General features: G+C 29.8%; 2 protein-coding genes and 1 pseudogene across 4 annotated transcripts in view; 2 read left to right on the top strand and 1 right to left on the bottom strand.

The window, feature by feature from the left end:
• Window positions 1–870: 870 nt before the first annotated feature.
• LOC114391306 lies at window positions 871–975 on the bottom strand (annotated as a pseudogene).
• A 6,222-nt stretch (window positions 976–7,197) lies between these two features.
• On the top strand, window positions 7,198–7,931 carry LOC114390008 (receptor-like protein EIX1). Its single transcript, XM_028350700.1, has 2 exons — window positions 7,198–7,800; window positions 7,916–7,931. The coding sequence occupies exons 1-2, from the start codon at window positions 7,235–7,237 to the stop codon at window positions 7,929–7,931; spliced, it is 582 nt and encodes a 193-aa protein (XP_028206501.1). The 5' UTR covers window positions 7,198–7,234.
• The window catches only part of LOC114390776 (receptor-like protein EIX2), a 63,140-nt gene continuing 51,519 nt past the window's right edge, over window positions 7,838–19,458 (top strand). For 2 of the 3 annotated variants that reach the window (XM_028351658.1, XM_028351657.1), the window contains exon 1: window positions 7,838–10,517. In XM_028351658.1, coding sequence (XP_028207459.1) covers window positions 8,006–10,480 — 2,475 coding nt within the window. In that variant the 5' untranslated portion in view covers window positions 7,838–8,005 and the 3' untranslated portion in view covers window positions 10,481–10,517. Of the gene's footprint in view, window positions 10,518–11,255; window positions 11,515–19,458 lie in introns of those variants that run through there. The other variant, XM_028351656.1, reaches the window with a different exon arrangement.

Here is a 19,458-nt window from a genome sequence, read left to right as displayed (position 1 = left end):
AGTGACATAAATTATTTTATAACATAATTGGTTTATTAGTTCGGTTGATTAGAACATTGTGCTAATAATGCGAAAATAATAGGTTTGATTCTTACTTGAACCATTAATTTGTAAAATATATTTTTAAAAAGTTTCGTATCAATTTTACAAAAAGGCCAAACTGGAATTTCACATGTTATACTTTCTGGAAAGATTTTTTTGAAATACACTTAACTTCCTTTTTTTTTTGTATTTCCTAGATGACCTTTTTGGAAAGGCGGTTCTAGAAAAACAAAATGGAAAGGCTTTTTTGGAAATATAGAAAAGTGTATTCCAAAAGAACAAAAATAACTTTTAGAAAGGTCTTTCTAGAATACATTAATTTTTTTATATTTCAAGAAAGGTTTTTCCTAAATTATATTTTTGTACATTTGAAAAGGCCTTTCCACAACTATAAAAAAATTAGTGTTATGAAAAGGCATTTCCAGAATATGTTTTTATATTTCTGAAAAGGCTCTTCAGGAGTTATGTTTTATACTTCTAAAAGGACCTTTGCAGAATTATGTTTTTATACTTTTGGAAAGGCTTCTATGAAAGAATAAAAAATTGTATATTCTTGAACTTTTATTTTGTTCCTAACTTCGTCGGAGGCTTTGTGCTTTCTTTTCTGCATTAGGCTGGTTCGGTGGTGGTGTAAGGAGGTTGCAACAATGGCGTTTGGGTTGACAATCGACAGTGGTTTCGGTGGAGGCTTGGCTTGCTTGGGAGAGACAGGGTATTTGTGTCCATTTGGGTCCTTTGGAGGTGCAAGGAGCAAAAAAGGGAGGTGCAAGAAGAAAAAAGGGAGATCCAGAAAGTAAAATCCAAGTTATTGTTGTTAGGGATCTACTGAAAGATGGGTACTGGGTAGCCTTTACCGGATGTGTTAACCAGATTTGAGAATTGTTTCCGTCCTTGTCAAGAGAGATGAAAATCATCTCTCCTTTTCACTTTTTCACTAAAATCTACTCAGTTATGCAAATAGCTTGGGAGAATCATTTTAGGAAGACCTTACTCGAGTGTCTCTTGAACAGTTGTTCACCCTTATTAATAAGGGTTGTCGTCAATTCAATCCTTACTTTCACATGATGGATCTCATCAGAGTATGCTGGCTAGGAACCAAACTAAAATTTTTTGTTTAGGGGCTTTGCCCCTTCTTGAAACCAAAAAAAGAAAGAAAGAAGTAACTTTTTTACGCCTGCTGTTAGAGATTCCACATGTTACAAACCCATTTTGTATAGTTAAATTAGAATCAAATCACATTTTAAGATAATATTAGAATTTATCCTAGTAAGTCTTGTTGGGCTTATTGGGCTACCACATCAGGTTGTTATTGAACTACTTGTATATATCAAATCTTTGTAAACTTAATGCTCGAGTAATTTTAATGTGTGTGTTGTATAGTAATGATATCAAAATAATATATATAATAAGTGGATGACATTTGTCATTTTATAATCTAGTTTTATATGATTGAGAGATTTATACCCACATTCTAAGACATCATTTTTTTTATTTTGTTATTCACACTCCCTTATTTTTTTTTTCCAATAATGCTCTTTATTAATAATCATAGTTTTGTTGTTTCAAAATTTAATCATTAAAAGTCTATCTATATGCTTCAGAATTAAACATTTGAAAGTCAATTCCACATTTCAGGATTAAATTTCTAAAAGTCTATTTGTATATTAAGATGAAAGTCTCTCTTCTAATTTAGATGAAAGTGAAACTAAAATTTTGTAATTTTCAAAATATTCCAAACAATAGTAGATCAAACAAGATGTTAAAGAGAGCGTTTTAAATACATTATTACTAACATTTTAATTTTTTTGTCCTACATCTGAGATCATGGTTGTCTTTTGACTCAGAGAGTCAAAGACTAATTTTGGTTATAATGTGGTTGTCAGTGACCAAAGATAATTTTTACGCACAATGAAAATCAAATGTTTATTTTCTCGTTAAATATATCATTTTCCACATGTAAATACAGTTATCATTTCTATTAATTTTAATTGTGTAGCAAACAGTATGCATTTACATAATTCCAAAATTTAAATACAAAAGGTTTTATGCATATAATTTTTAGAATTTAAATTATGAAACTCACTTCATTTTTAACATAATTCTGAAGTAATGATACTACACTCACTTGTAAGAGCGATATTATTGGAAAAAAATAAAATAAAAATTTAGTGGGTTTAGTAAAATTGAGGTGCTAAAAAGAAATTCTAGAAGAAATGCAAAAAAAAAAAATGCCATGACATCCAATCACTTTACTTTAAAATTGATTTTAATCAAAATTATTATTTTAAAAATCAATTTTATTCTAATTTTTATAAATACTCATTCAAATACTTATTCGTGCATCTTGTTGCTCCAAAGATTTTTCAGGAAGCATCAACATTATTGCGGAGTTATTAACATCTTTCTGCAACTCACAATATTCTTTTAGCCGAGCCGAGATGAACATGGGATACTCAAATTGCAATTAATATTTTTTCAGGAAAAATATGATTGGTTTGGTCCTGTTTTAATTAATAATTGATTAATAACATCATGGAATATTGCTTGATTATGACAATTAGTTCAATTATATTGCTCCTATAAACACTAGGGTTGATCAGAAAATAAGCTAATAAATGTATTGACTTCTCCTTTTTCAATACGATACAATGTTTATGGTTGGAAGGACCACCTCTTGAGGTGTGCCAGTTATTAGTTTTTATTGTTAGAAAATAGAATTCTCGTTTTTCCTTTTAAAAAAATTATGTATTTCATTTTAAAAATACTATAATATATAATATATAAGTTATATCAAATTAAAAATATTACTTAATATGTCTTTACCTAAAAATATTAATTAATATGTCACACTTACATCCAACGAAGAAAATATAAAATTAAATTTGTCGATGTGCTTTCCACACATGAAAAATAAAATTATTATAGAGATATTTATAAAGATAGTATATATAATGAATTAATGATTGTTTGTTAGTCCATGAAAAAATAGAGCAGAGCTTGAAGACCAATAACTACATTATAGGAAATTAGTAAAAAGAATCTCTCAATGAATAATATAGCTGAGAATTTGATTTATATTTGAGTCTTATAGCAATAGAATACGAATATTGTAGATGTTATTGTTATATAATAATGATCTATATATATATATATATATATCATAATAATTAGATAAATTATAGTTTTTATTATATTCATACTGATTTTATATATGAGTATGAAATATTGATATTTTTGTATTGTAATATAAATATGATATTTTAAATAAATAGTGGGATATACATTATATTTTTTTTAAATTTTTACATGTATCGAAATATATTAGTACTTTCAAATAATGACAAAAAATAATATTTTCATCTTTTATGTTTTCTAACTCTTTTGATGGGTTAGAAAATTAAACACACAAACACATCAAATTTAAAAAGTAAAATGATTGCATAGACTTTGAAATTATTAGTCTTTGTAGAAATTTTATATAAAGACAATAATTAAGCTTCCATTTTCTGTGCTTTAGCAAAATGACACATGATATTTATTGGTCTTAATTCTAAGTAGACTTTTCTTAGTATGATATCAATCCTATAAAGTTTTAGAAATATTCTAACGTGCAACTTACGTATGTTTTGGAAGAGAGGAAAAAAAATGAAAAAGGGTAAAAAAGGTTTAAAATTTGAATTTAAAAAATTAGAAGGAAAGAAAATTTAATTGGCCGAAAGTAACACACATTTCCATCACTCCCCTTTTTTATTTTTCTTCTTTTATACACCTTACACCTATTTTATCTTTGAGGAAGACTAACAATACTCTTTTCTGTTATTTATTAAAATTTATAAAAAATCACAAATTTTAATTAATGGTTTCACATCAAAATTAAGAAATATATATAATCATTAAATAAAAAATAGAACTCACCAATTTAAATTTATAATTTTTAATAATTTTTAGTCAATAATATACAACATTAAAAAAAAGATTTTTTTTTCTTTATAACCAACAAAAGAGTACTAGACAGTGTCACTAACGATATTTCTCTTTTATATTCCCACCGACGCAATCACTTTACCACTGAAACCACAACAACCATCACGCTGTCCCACAATTTTCTCTTATTACATTGGCTAAGTGCATTTTTTTATTTTTCCTTTATATAACCTTTAATTTGGTTCACAATTAAGAGAATATGTCTTCTAGGCTTGAAGAGAGCATACTAAATACTTAGGATTTTTTTGTCATTTCATTTATTATCTTGAATTAGAAAATATATTAGGACCTTATTTTACTTTAGAGCATGCTAGTAATTTTAAACATTAAGATTTCCCTTATTTTTCTAAAATTCTTTTTTTATCAATTTTTTTTAATTTAAATATATTTTTAGGTCCTTTAAATTTGGATTATCTTTGTTTTTTTTCCTCCAAATTTAATTTTTCATTTTTTAGTTCCTCAATTTTGAAAAATGTTTTTTAAACCCTCTTGACTGATTTTTGACGATTTAAATGCATAACTTGTGGCATTTTTTGTAGGAGGAGGACTAAAAAAATATTTTTTAAAATTAAGGAAATAAAAATAAATTTAAATTTGGGGATCAACTACAAAAGTAATCTAAATTTGATGGTCCAAAAGTATATTTAAACAATTATTTCAAGAGACTATGAAATTTGATTGAATTAAGACCTAATCTTTGTAAGTTCTTGAAGCAGCCTAATAGGTAGATTCTGATTATAAAATAAGGATTACTTTGAGGAATTTATTATTAACATAAAGCTCCTTATCTTATTTTCCATGATCAATGTTCTAATTGTGAGATTTTGATTAGGGATGATAAAATAAGTTCAATCCATTGGATTGACCCATTTGATATGCTAAACAAAGCAATATAAGTTTAAATTTCCAACCTATTGTTAAAATAGGTTCAACCTATATATTTGGTAGGTAAAGGGGCAGTTATGTTGGATGTCGGGTCAACTTTCCTTTTTATTTTTTTTTCATGTATTTGTTGTAACTCATCCAAACTTACTTGTTGAGGAGGATGGTTGTTTTGTTCTTTTTGATTTTTCTTCACATTGTGTGGTTGCTTTGTTTCCTTTCATTTCTCTTTCATGAGTTTTAAGAGGGTGATCTGAATGGGGGAAAGATGGATTAAGGTGTGATTTTGATGTGGATGTGGGTTGATTATTGTGGAAGAAAAATTAATGACAGAAAGAGTGATAATTTTACATTGGTTGTTTCATAATTGATGTAGAAAGACACTTTTTATGTTGGTTACAAAACAAATGATGTAAAAAAGGAAATACATTTTAGATAGACAAGATTTACATATTGGTTCTAGAATTGATGTAAAAAACTCATTTTACCTGATGCAAAATATCTCTCCACCATTGGTGAATTTAAAAACATGTGCAAAGACTTTTTTATTTCTTGGGGACCGGTGCAAATACTTGAAATTGCTAGTCTATGCAAAACATTCATGTAAAGACAAATTAATCATGCATTTTTTGTACTTTGACAAAATAACACATCATATTTCTTGGTGGACTTAAATATTTTTTTTATATTTTAGTCCTTGTAATTTTAATACTTGGTTTTAGTCCTTAGTATCAACTATCAACATTTACAGATTATGTAAGAATGTTGTTGGTTGTCCATTGACTCGTCATGTTACTAATGAGTTAATTTGATAGACTGTCATATGTAAATTTTGTAGTAATTTAGATCTTCAAATTCTCATGTGTTAAAAATAATTGATAGTGCTAGATTAGTTGATGAGAGATTTTAAAAAAATTACACATTATTTATTGTTAAGATCTTTGATAGCATGAGAAGTCAATGGTTAATTTAACTACATGTTATGTAGTCAATTAATGTTCTTACTTTGATAATATGGACTGATTTATTTTTTTAATTTTTATTGGGACTAAACATTATTGAAAGGCTAAAACAAAAACACTCTAATAATTTATAGGAGCCAAAATGTTGTTTAAGCCTTGTTTGTTTTAATTTTACATAGACTTTTCTCAGCATCGTGTGCTCGTTAAAGTGACAAACTCAAATACTTTAATGTGCAGCTCACGTAGTGTAATTTAATGACATTACAAAAATTCCCTTGATAATCTAAAAATAAAATCATAGTTATATTTTTTATTTATTAAAATTTGTAATATCATTTTTTTGTCGAATTATCTGATGAAATTTTAGTTGTTACAACTTGCTGGTACAATATGAAGTAGAGTTTGATGAACCTGTAGTTAATGTATGAGATAATTTTATTACACAATTATATAATTATTGAATTTTTTATTATAAATTGCTTATCACCTGAGTGTAATAAAGGAATTTAAAATATATAAGCCTCGAATATGGAGTCTTCGTATTTTAATTTTTAAAATAAAGTTTTTTTTAAGAGAAAACTTCCTTATTTTGCTGTCTTCGATAAGTGAACGAGAATTAACAAGTCAGTCATTTAGCCATACTATGTTTTTCGTCGTCATATTTTTTCTTTATTATAAAAATTTACATTTGAAAAACTTAGTTTGTTTTCTTGTCTTTGAACAAGAATTAACAATTTATTCGTATGGTCGTACTACCATCACTGTTCCCGATTTTCATTTTACTGAGTTGTTTCATATCAGCAAAAATATAATGAGAAATAATTGTTTTCAAAACTAACGTATGCATTTGTGAATTTAAAAACAAGTGCAAAGATTTTTTTATTTTTTGGGACAAGTGCAAAGACTTAAAATTGTTAGTCTACACAAAACATTCATGTAAATACAAATTAATCTTGCATTTCTTGTACTTGGGCAAAATAACACATCATATTTTTTGGTGTGCTTAAATAATTTGATTACACAATTATATAATTATTGATTTTTTTATTATAAATTCTATATTTTTTCCATGAAGAATGGTAAGTTTAAATAGCTTATCACCTGACTGTAATAAAGGAATTTAAAATATATAAGCCTAGTATATGGAGTCTTCGTATTTTAATTTTTAAAATAAAGTTTTTTTTAAGAGAAAATATCCTTATTTTGTTGTCTTCGATAAGTGAACGAGAATTAACACAATTCTGTCATTTAGCCATTCTATCAGCTATATAAATCCTGCTGCAGGCTCCATCTTTCATACTTGACAATTTAAGAGAAAACTGATCACAGTAACCGATCTTTGTTTTACTCTTGGTCATTTCATAATGAGTTGTTATTCTCTGAAACTATTTTATGCACTTTTGCTGCTTTTATTGCATGCTGCAGTATCCATTCTTGGATTCAACAGCCTTCCCAATAGCGTAGAAATTAAGTGCATTGAGGCTGAGAGACAAGCACTCCTCAACTTCAAACATGGCCTCATAGACGACTATGGCATTCTCTCTACATGGAGGGACGATGACAGAAGCAGAGACTGTTGCAAATGGAAAGGCATTCAATGCAACAATCAAACTGGTCATGTTGAGACGCTTCATCTCCGTGGTCAGGATACACAATATTTGAGTGGTGCAATCAATATCTCTTCATTGATTGCCCTTCAAAATATTGAACACTTGGATCTCAGCTATAATTGGTTTGGAGGGAGTCATATCCCAGAACTCATGGGCTCGTTCACCAACTTAAGATATCTCAATCTCTCTGCTTCTTCATTTGGTGGGAGTATTCCTTCTGATATTGGAAAGCTTACACATTTACTGTCTCTTGATCTAGGTAAGAATGTTTATCTCCATGGACAAATCCCTTATCAACTTGGAAATCTCTCACAGTTGAGGTATCTTGATCTTGCTGGGGGGAATTCATTCTCGGGAGCATTTCCTTTCCAAGTTGGAAATCTTCCTTTGTTGCACACTCTTGCACTTGGTGGCAATTTTGATGTGAAATCTAAGGATGCAGAGTGGTTGACTAATCTTTCTTCCTTGACCAAACTTAGGCTAAGTTCACTACACAACCTTTCCTCTTCTCATCACTGGCTACAAATGATCAGCAAGCTTATTCCAAACTTAAGAGAGTTGAGGCTAGTTGGTTGTTCTCTTTCAGATACAAATATTCAATCTCTGTTTTATTCACCTTCCAACTTTTCCACTGCTCTTACCATCCTTGATCTTTCTTCAAATAAGCTCACATCCTCAACATTTCAACTGTTGTCAAACTTTAGCCTTAATCTTCAGGAGCTTTATCTTTATGATAATAACATTGTTTTGTCATCTCCTCTCTGCCCAAACTTTCCGGCTCTTGTTATCCTTGACCTTTCCTATAATAATATGTCATCATCAGTCTTTCAAGGTGGTTTCAACTTCAGTTCAAAACTTCAAAATCTTGATTTGCAAAATTGTAGTCTTACGGATGGAAGTTTTCTTATGTCATCTTCTTTCATTATGCGTTCTTCATCTTCTCTTATTTCCCTTTATCTCTCCTCAAATCTGTTGAAATCATCAACTATATTTTACTGGCTCTTTAACTCCACCACCAATCTTCATAACCTTTTCCTTTATAATAACATGTTAGAAGGTCCCATTCCAGATGGATTTGGGAAAGTAATGAACTCTCTTGAATTTCTTGACCTCTACGGTAACAAACTGCAAGGCGAGATTCCATCTTTCTTTGGTAACATGTGTGCATTGCAGAGTTTAGACCTCTCAAATAACAAGTTGAACGGGGAATTTTCTAGCTTCATCCGAAATTCTTCATGGTGCAACAGAGACATATTTAAGGAGTTGGATTTATCTGATAACCGGTTGACTGGCATGTTACCTAAAAGCGTTGGATGGCTATCAGAGTTGGAGTATCTTTACTTGGATGGGAATTCGTTGGAGGGTGACGTCACTGAATCCCATCTTTCTAATTTTTCCAAATTAAAATACTTGGACCTATCAGGGAACTCGTTGTCTCTGAAATTTGTCCCGAGTTGGGTTCCTCCATTCCAATTAATAAACTTGAGACTCAGTTCTTGCAAGTTGGGCCCCACTTTTCCTAGTTGGCTCAAGACTCAAAGATCTTTGAATGAGCTTGATATTTCTGATAATGGGATTAATGACTCTGTACCAGACTTGTTTTGGAATAACTTGAAATATATGATATTCTTAAATATGTCTCACAATTATCTCATTGGTTCAATTCCTAATATATCGTTGAAGCTTCCTCTCAGACCGTCTATACTTCTGAATTCAAATCAGTTTGAGGGTAAAATTCCGTCATTTTTACTACAAGCTTCCCAGCTGATTCTCTCTGAAAATAATTTTTCAGATTTGCTTTCATTCTTATGTGACCAAAGCACAGCTTCAAATTTGGCCACTTTAGATGTGTCACACAATCAAATAAAGGGGCAACTGCCAGATTGTTGGAAATCAGTAAAGCAATTACTGTTCCTTGATTTAAGCAGCAATAAATTGTCAGGGAAGATTCCTATGTCCATGGGCGCCCTTGTTAATATGGAAGCCTTGGTTTTGCGAAACAATGGTTTAATGGGTGAGTTGCCTTCTTCTTTGAAGAATTGCAGCAGTTTATTTATGCTGGACCTGAGTGAAAATATGTTGTCGGGTCCAATACCATCATGGATTGGAGAAAGTATGCATCAATTGATAATCTTGAACATGCGAGGAAATCACCTCTCCGGAAATCTACCCATTCATCTCTGTTATTTGAAGCGTATTCAATTGTTGGATCTTTCAAGGAATAATTTGTCAAGAGGAATTCCAACTTGCTTAAAGAATTTGACTGCAATGTCTGAACAGAGCATCAACTCAAGTGACATTCTGTCTCATATATATTGGAATAATAAAACTTACTTTGAAATTTATGGTGTTTACTCATTCGGAGGTTATACGCTTGACATAACATGGATGTGGAAAGGTGTGCAACGGGGGTTCAAGAATCCAGAGTTAGAGCTCAAGAGCATTGATCTTTCTAGTAACAATTTAATGGGTGAAATACCAAAGGAGGTAGGATATTTGCTTGGGTTAGTTTCTTTGAATCTATCAAGAAACAATTTGAGTGGAGAAATTCCTTCTCAGATTGGGAATTTAGGTTCACTAGAATCACTTGACTTGTCAAGAAATCACATCTCTGGGAGAATTCCTTCTTCTCTTTCTGAAATTGATTATTTGCAAAAATTAGACTTGTCACACAACTCTCTTTCTGGAAGAATCCCATCAGGAAGACATTTTGAAACCTTTGAAGCCTCTAGTTTTGAAGGAAACATTGATCTTTGTGGTGAACAACTTAACAAAACTTGTCCTGGGGATGGAGATCAGACAACAGAAGAGCATCAAGAAACAGCAGTCAAAGGTGATGATTCAGTTTTCTATGAGGGATTATACATGAGCTTGGGGATTGGATACTTCACTGGATTTTGGGGCTTATTAGGGCCATTACTACTGTGGCGTCCTTGGAGAATTGCTTACATGAGGTTTCTGAACAGATTAACAGACTATGTATATGTATGCTTATTGTGAATGTGGGAATTGTTGCTGATCGCTCCAAGGCAAAAAGGTATGTTCTAGATTTATTTGTCAATTTCATGATTTATGTTCTGACTTTGTTTTATTTTACATATATCAAGAAATTGCTTCACTGATCAAGAAGAGCAATATGTATTTCACTTAGAGGAGGCCAAGAATAATAATAATAATTTAATCTAATTAATATTTAACTTGTAATTTTTTTTATATTTTATAAAGAAAAAATATACAACTATATTAAGCATAAAAACATTACTATCTAATTAAATTTATCATTTATATGAAAATAAATAAATACATTTTTTATTCCTAATTATTAGAAACATAAACTCTTTCAAGTATATTAATTATACATTTATAGAAGAAACAAATAGATGCATTTCTTTAAAATGATTTTCCATAATTATAAATGTACACTTACACATTACAAATACTTTATTATTATCTTTAATTTCTTTTTATCTCACTTTTTACTATCACATTATATTACCTATTATACATACACTTCTCTTTCGTTTTTCTTTTTGTCTCCTTAAGTCTCAACTAAGATGACATGTATTATTTTTCAATATTTTTTTTCATAAATTTTAAGGGGACCGTAATTCTTTTAACATGGTATTTTAAATACATTTTGTGAAAAACTTGGGGGCCATGGTCCCTGCATGTATACTTCCATTTTCAATTTTAAATGAAAAAATATAATTCTGTTTATATCTTGTAATTAATCCAGCACATTAATTGTTGTACAAAAAAATGTTGATTGTTGCAGATGTGCTGCACGCTTCTGATCAGAGAAGAAACCGTTGTTGGCAGCTACAAATGCGAGATAATTCTTTAGTATAGGAGTTTACAATGTTTTGTATTTGAGTAATGAACTGCAAAATCTTGTTTCCAGAAACTTAGTATGCTATTGTTGTATTTATTGTATAATATATTTGTAATGCTGTTTGTTTTTCATTATTGTGCTTAGATCTGTGATATCTAAAATTTCACCACTTCATATTCATCTTCAACAATGCTTTCTACTATGTTCTCCTAGTGCAGCTATACTTAACTGTGAATCAAATTTGTGCATGAGAAGAAGAATGCAAGATACCGTATTTGTTCCTAGTTACTACCAGTATATTTGCATCCTTGTGTTAGACCCCTTCTGTACATGCACTTTTGCTTTGTCAAAAGTAGCAAGCAGAGCATTAAAAATTGCATCAAGCTAGTGTTAGGTTGCTGGACTTATCACATTTTATCTATTTATATCACAATTATCACGAAGATAGAAAAGGGTATATCTGTAAATGAAATTCACACAATGAATGCTAATTTGAAATTCTCTCTCTTCCTTTGCACCAATATGAGAGTGCCAATTAGATCCCATCATCTAGTCCTTATTTTAGGAATAAGTTTCGTAAGAAAAGGGAAAGGATCATAGGCAGTCTCAAACACAACTTCATTTCATGCAGTTTTGCCATTTCTTTTGCAATTTTCATTTTTTTATTTGTATTCTGCCATTTAAATTGATACACTTTTCTAAATGTTGTAAACTATCAAACTTCTAGTTTTATAAGAAGTCTGTCTGCAATAAATGGTATCATTAGTACTTAGTACATATTCTCACTGCTATCACTGAAAATATCTGTTGGAGACTACCTTTTCAAGATAGGAGTGGACCACTTATGGTTCATCATGGGCTTAGCCTGTCAAATCATGATCATGATTCGTTGAAGGTTCACCACAAGTATTTACAATAAATCTATTGCAATAAATCGATATTAAAATAAACTCAACTTATTTATAATTATGCTATTATTTTTTTAACATTCATTTTTATAAAATTGATGTTAAAATAACAACATTAAATATATATTTTCTAGTGTTATATAAAGGGTTCGTCAAGCTAGATTGAGAGAAATTTAGAATCTGACTTACTACGCTCATTCTCCTCATGCTATTTCATTGATCAAGGGTCCTATCATCTTGGCTCATCGGTATGATTCTCTCATTCAAAATATTCAGAATATGTCTTTACCTAAAAATATTAATTAATATGTGACACTTACACCCAACTAAGAATAGTAAATTTGTGGAAGTACTTTGCAAACTTGAAAAATAAGATTATTAGAGACATTTATAAAGACATTACAATATAATGAATTAATGGTTGTTTGTTAGTCCCTGATAAAATTGAGTGGAGTGATAACTGGTAAATAATTATACTTTGATAGTAAAAAAATAAGGTAAAATTGTCTTTAAAAATAATTATTTAGTAGTTATTTGCGCTTAAATATTAAAGAGTTGATGTTTTGCTGAATTTTGGTCGCAGATATAAAAATTGGAGGTGCAACAAGCAAAAACAGCCAGAAAAATTGAAGAAAAGAAGAAAATTTGAAGTAGGCCCAGCCCAATACGTGCGCTTAGCGCACGTTACGCGCTAAGCAGGCCAAGAAGCACAAGCGTTAAGCGAGGCGTTAGGCTTGAGAGTTGTCATGTGCGTTGAGCGCGCATAACTGAAATAGAACGCGCTTAGTCTGCAACACGTGCGCTAAGCGCGCGATCTACACGCCCTGAGCGAGGGGGTGTCGCACTAAGCGCGCCTACGAAGGCCCAAAGCCCACTTTAGCAGCTATAAATAAAGAGTCAGTCCAAGGGGGAAGAAAAAACACACCACGAACCCCCTCTCCTAGGGGTTTTATTTACTCCCTTTCTTTCACCCCTTTCTCATTATAAAGCCCTGAATGGTCATGAGTGACTAAACTCGTAGTTAGGGTCTGACAGGCCTAGAAGCCAACGCGATGTATGATGTACTCTTCACTATTTATCAATGCAATACCATGTTTTCTTTCCTATTTTCTTTTCTGTTTTTATCTTGCATATTCATCTTTATATTCTGTTAGGGGTTAGATGCTCGGGAGAGGGTAACTTCTAAATAAGATTTAAAGAAGGTATGCATGCATCAGTTTTAGGGGTTAGACGCTCGGGAGAGGATAACTTCTAATAGAACAAGAAGAAAATATATCATAATAAAATCATTGCTAGGCATAGAGTGATTGCATTATACCTATGTGTCAAAGCAAATATCTAGAACTAGAACTTCATGCATTTTATCTATTGAGTCTTTGCAAAAGGCATTTGAGAGATAGATAGGTAAAATAAGTTTGTCATCGTGAGGCATCAGGGGCAAGTAAATGAATAGATGTGGCTAGGATAGAATAACCTGAATTGGTAAAGAAAAAATCATAAACTCATTCATCCTAGGCAAACAAGACAAGTCAGTTCTTAACACTATCTTATCTTGAATTTATCTTTTTTTTATTATCTAAATCTTTTCTAATCTTTTATTTCTTCCCTTATCTTCTAATTTTATCTTTAATTCTTTTATCTTTTCCCTTATCTTCTAATTTTATCTTTAAATATTTCTTCTTTTCTTTACCTTATCTTTTATCTTTTATTAGTTGTTATTTTAAATCTCTTGCTTGTAAATTGGGTTTGCATTAGTCTAAGTACAAACAAAGTCCTGTGGATTCGACACTCGAACTTTCGAGTACTTTATTACTTGTAATAATTTGGTGCACTTGCCAACGAGTTAACATGGAGCTTGGAGACCAATAAGTATATTACAAGAAATTAGTTAAAAGAATCTCTCAATAAATAATATAGTTGAGAATTTGATTTTTATTTGAGGCTAATAATAATAGAATACTAATATTGTAAATTTTATTGTTTTATAATAATGATATATATAATAATAATTAGATTAATTATAGTGTTTATTATATTCATACTGATTGTATGAGTATGAAATAGTGATATTTTTGTATTGTAATATAAAGATTATATTTTAAATAAATAGCATATAAATTATAATTTTTTAAATTTTTTTTACATGTATTAAAATATATTAGTACTTTTAAATAATGACAAAAAAAGATGATATTGTTGTCTTCTTTGTGTTTCTAACTCTTTTATTGGGTTAGAAAATTAAACACACAATCACATCCAATTTTAAAAGTAAAATGATTATATCGACTTTGAAATTATTAGTCTTTGTGGAAATTTTATATCAAGACAAATTAATTAAGTTTGCATTTTCTGCGCTTTAGCCAAATGACAAATGATATTTATTCATCTTAGTTCTAAGTAGACTTTTCATATTATGATATCAACCCTAGAAAGACTTGGAAATACTCTAACATGCAAGGACTTTTTTATTTATTGGGGACTAGTGCAAAGATTGTGCAAAAACATTAGTGTAAAGATAAATGAGTATTGCATTTCTCGTACTTTGACAAAGTAACACATCATATTTTTGGTGGGTTTAAATAATTGTTTTTCGTCCCTACAAAATTAAGGATTTTTTTGTACTTTAATATATAAAGATTTTTTTTATATATTTTAGTGCTTGTAATTTTAATATTTGAATTTATTGTTTACTATCAACTATCAATAGGTTACTGATTATGTAAGAGTGATGTTGGTAGTTCATTGTCCTGTCGACAATATCAATAGTTTGACATGCTATTATATGTAAATTTTTTGGTAAATTGAATTATTACATTTTCATATATTTAAAATAATTGATGATGTTAGATTAACTGATGAGAAATTTAAAAAAACATAATTTACTAAAATAATTACATATTATTTATTGTTAAAATCTTTATAAGTTAATTAACGGTTAATGTAATTTCATGTTATGTCGTCAATTAATATTTTTACTTGACAGATTAAATATTTTTTTTAAGTTTGACTAGGATTAAAATAAAAAACTTTGAAAAATTAAAGCAGAAAACACACTAATTTATAGTTGCCAAAATGATGTTTAAGCCTTGTTTGTGTTAATTATACATAGACTTTTTCTAAGCATGGTGCTCCTTAAAGTGACAAACTCAAATACCTTTTATGGGCACCTCACGTGTCATTTAATGACATTACAAAAATTCCCTTGATAATGTTAAAGTAGAATCATATTTATATTTTTTATTTATTAAATTTTTAACATCATTTTTTTGTCGAATTATCTGATGAAATTTTAGTTATTACAACATGCTGCTATAATATGAAGTATATCTTCATGAACCTGTAATTAATATACGAAATCATTTTATTACACAATTATATAATTATTTATTTTTTTATTTTAAATTCTAATTTTTTTTCTTGAAGAATGGTAAGATTTTGTAAGAGTAATTTTTTAAAAGCCATGTCTTAATTAAAGACAAAAAATCAAATCACAACATATAAGGAAATATTTATTAGACGTGATTGATTAACATGGCAGTATCAAATGAAACAAGAATGATTTCCCTCTCATATTTTTCTTTTAAAAAAATTATATATACAGGTTAATTAATTTTTTATATAAAATATAGTTATGAAATTTGATGAGGACGCTGAGACAGCAGAAACCGTAAACATGAAAGCTATGACAGGAAGACCACGAAGAGAAGTATCAAAACCTAGATACTTAGTTGATTACGTGCAAGCAATAGAACATGGCCGTTAGTTAGTTGGGAGGCCGTTAAGTTCGTTGTAACCACTTGTAAGTAGTTACGTGCAGATGCATGTAGGAACACAGTGTATAAAGAGAACCTTCCATGAATGAATAAAGGTGTGCAGAAATTACCCTTTGAGTAAACTTGACCCTTAGGAGGGACCTTGACCTCGAAACAAGGCTTACACTCCCCTTTCCCATTCACTACATAACAAAATTTATTAATTAACATAATTTTGTATGTTTAAGCTTGTTATTATTTTACTCCTCCACTGCTTATTTTCTGGATATGTTCATGTTAATTAATCCCTATTAAATATTTTAATCCCCAACATATGAACACGGAAGATTCCAGCCAAAAGATATAATTGAACACATAGAATACCACCTTCTTTTTTTTTTGGTCTAGAATAATACCACCTGTTTAAGAGAACATGCATCTACAAGTTATTGGTGGTTTTTTCTTCTTATGATAGCATAGAAGAATATTATTGTGAAAATTCAGAAGTTAATTTGTCTTATCACATGAAAGTTTGAGGACACAATTTCTGCCCAAAACATAAGCTCCCATCACTATCTACTTCATCAACAGACTACATATATGTGATATGATTCTAAAAACAAAACACTTATAAACAGCCAGTTTAGTTAAATCCAAGCAATTGTTTTCCAAGTCTGCCAACCCTTAAAATATGGGTTAGAAAATTAAGCTCGCCCGCCAATCACATCAAAAAGGAAAATTAAAACACGTCCACAAAAATATTTAAATCAAAAGAAAATTAAAGGAAACTCACGCTGATACATTAGTTTGTGGAAAAATTCTGTCTTCACTTTTTCCATACTAGGGTCCTTTGACTGATACATCAGCTAATCGCTATCAAGTTTCAAATATATCAACCAAATATTGAGATAAATGCCACAAAATCAAAAATAGAAAAGAACCCCGTGCATTTACATTATCTGAAATTCTTTGACTGGTATCTGGTCCAAGAGAAAATTCCAAAAGCAAAGAACTCTTAGAGCTTCAATAGTCATTTTCATGAGGTTAATCGTTACTGCAATAGTCTTTCAATAGTCTTTCCCTCACATGTTAGCCTTTCCCTCGAGTGGAAGTCATTTTCAATCCAAGAATATTCAATGGTGACCCTTAGAGCTTAATCGTTACTGCCCCCGGCTTGTCTAGCCATTGCCACAACATGTTATAGAATCTTGTACTATTGCAACACCTGCAACTCTGCTACCTGACATTCATGCATGAATTCACCCATCAGAAAGACTTTTGATGCAAAGAACTCTATATCCATGAATCCGTCAACGCCATCTTACTCGTCTAAGCTAGTCACTAAGTCAAATCATTGACTCTGACATCAAATTTTTTGAAAAATCCAAGAGAGTAAATACTAGAAAATTTTTTCACAATAGGTCACTAAACAAATTACATAAGTAAACTTGATATCATATCTTAGAGTTCCAACACTTATTTTTGAATAAAAAACTGTAGGTGGATTCTAGAATAATTTTAATAGCATAAGAGATAGGCAAAACCAAAACATAGTTTTAGTTCACAAACTAAACAGGATCTAGACTTGTATGTGAGCCCCTTTTTTATGCTCATTCAGCCCTGCTCTTAGACATTAACTTATTTATAAGTAAAAATCAGAATGCAGGGGAGAGTGAATATGATAAGGCTTAGCAGTAGGAAGAGGACTTCTAAGAACACCTGAGAAGTGTAATGTACAACAAAAATACAGTTTCGTGGGAATCAATTTTCAATTTCCCATGAATTTAGATAGCGAACTAGTAATTATTATAATTTCGAAAACAAAATTGGTCAGAAGATCAACATGTCCTCACTTATACAAACTCAATCGATGGCACAAAAAAACAAAATTCCTGATCAATTTTCATTCCATGTCTGGAGCAAAAGTACTTCCACAACAGCAATGGGAACGAAATAGCGTGCATAATGCAAAATGGTATTAATGACTGCTACAATTTTGTAATATGCAGCATATAACAAAGGTTTGGAGGATGCTATTGCTGTTCTTATCAAAATAGCAATGCCTAGCTATTGATTCTCGGGATTGTAATTTATTTTTGCTTATTTAGTACCTTTATGTGTTGAGAATTTCTTCCTCTCAATAATAGGGCAAAAGTTTACATTGCGTTGAGAATTTCTTCCTCACTAATAACAAGATTGATTGTTGACAATTTGGCAACTCTTATTTTAATCTATGATAACATATTCTGATCCACGTGAGTTAAGGGAGAAAAATTAATTAAAATTTAGGTGTGCTCTATAGTAATAGGATTTGGTGCTCTGTTTTATTCAAATTCAGCTGAAAATTTCATGATGTGACATTTTGTTGTTAGGTCCAATCAAATATTGTTCTAGAGGGTTCTAGTAGTTTAGGTGATGTCTTATATGTTTTACAACTTCTGTTTTTATTTTATATTTTCGCTTCTCTGAACTTGTCTTGGCTTTTAACTCAAACGAGATGACTTCTTTATATTTAAAAGAGAAAAAATTCTTATCTGCTCAGTTACAGACAATGGTTATGATATCTACATGTGAATAATAAATTCAGTTATCAAGATGATTTTGTATGCTCTTTTTCCAATCTACTCTGCATGTCCTATTAATAAATATTCTGCACTTTAATTGCATAATTTTAACATCATGTTTTAAAGCTGACTCAACGAATAATATATATAGTTGAGTGGAGCTTGAAGACCAATAGGTACATTATAGGAAATTAGTAAAAAGAATCTCTCAACGAATAATATATGTAGTTGAGAATTTGATTTTTATTTGAATCTTATAGTAATAGAATACGAATTTGTAGATGTTATATATATATATATATCATAATAATTAGATAAATTATAATTTTTTATTATATTCATACCGATTATATGAGTATGAAATATTGTTATTTTTGTATTGTAATATAAATATTATATTTTAAATAGATATATAGCAATATACATTATGATTTTTTTAAAATTTTTTTCACATGTATCGAAATATATTAGTACTTTCAAATAATGATAAAAAATAATATTGTTGTCTTCTATGTTTTCTAACTCTTTTGATGGGTTAGAAAATTAAGCACACAAGCACATCAAATTTAAAAGATAAAACGATTGGATAGACATTAAAATTATTAGTCTTTGTAGAAATTTTATATCAAGACAAATTAAGCTTGCATTTTCGGTGCTTTAGCAAAGTGACACATGATATTTAATGGTCTTAGTTCTAAGTAGACTTTTCTTAGTATGATATCAATCCTAGAAAGATTTAGAAATATTCTAACATGCAACTTACGTATGTTTTAGAAGAAAGGAAAGAAAATAAAAAGGGGTAAAAAAGGTTTAAAATTTGAATTTAAAAAATTAGAAGGAAAGAAAATTTAATTGGCCGAAAGTAACACACATTTCCATCACTCCCCTTTTTTATTTTTCTTCTTTTATACACCTTACACCT

Source organism: Glycine soja, chromosome 16, assembly GCF_004193775.1.
Source record: "Glycine soja cultivar W05 chromosome 16, ASM419377v2, whole genome shotgun sequence".
In the NCBI taxonomy this organism is placed as follows: Eukaryota; Viridiplantae; Streptophyta; class Magnoliopsida; order Fabales; family Fabaceae; genus Glycine; species Glycine soja.
The sequence above is the reverse complement of the archived record's forward strand: the minus strand, read 5'-3'. Positions and strand labels throughout refer to the sequence as shown.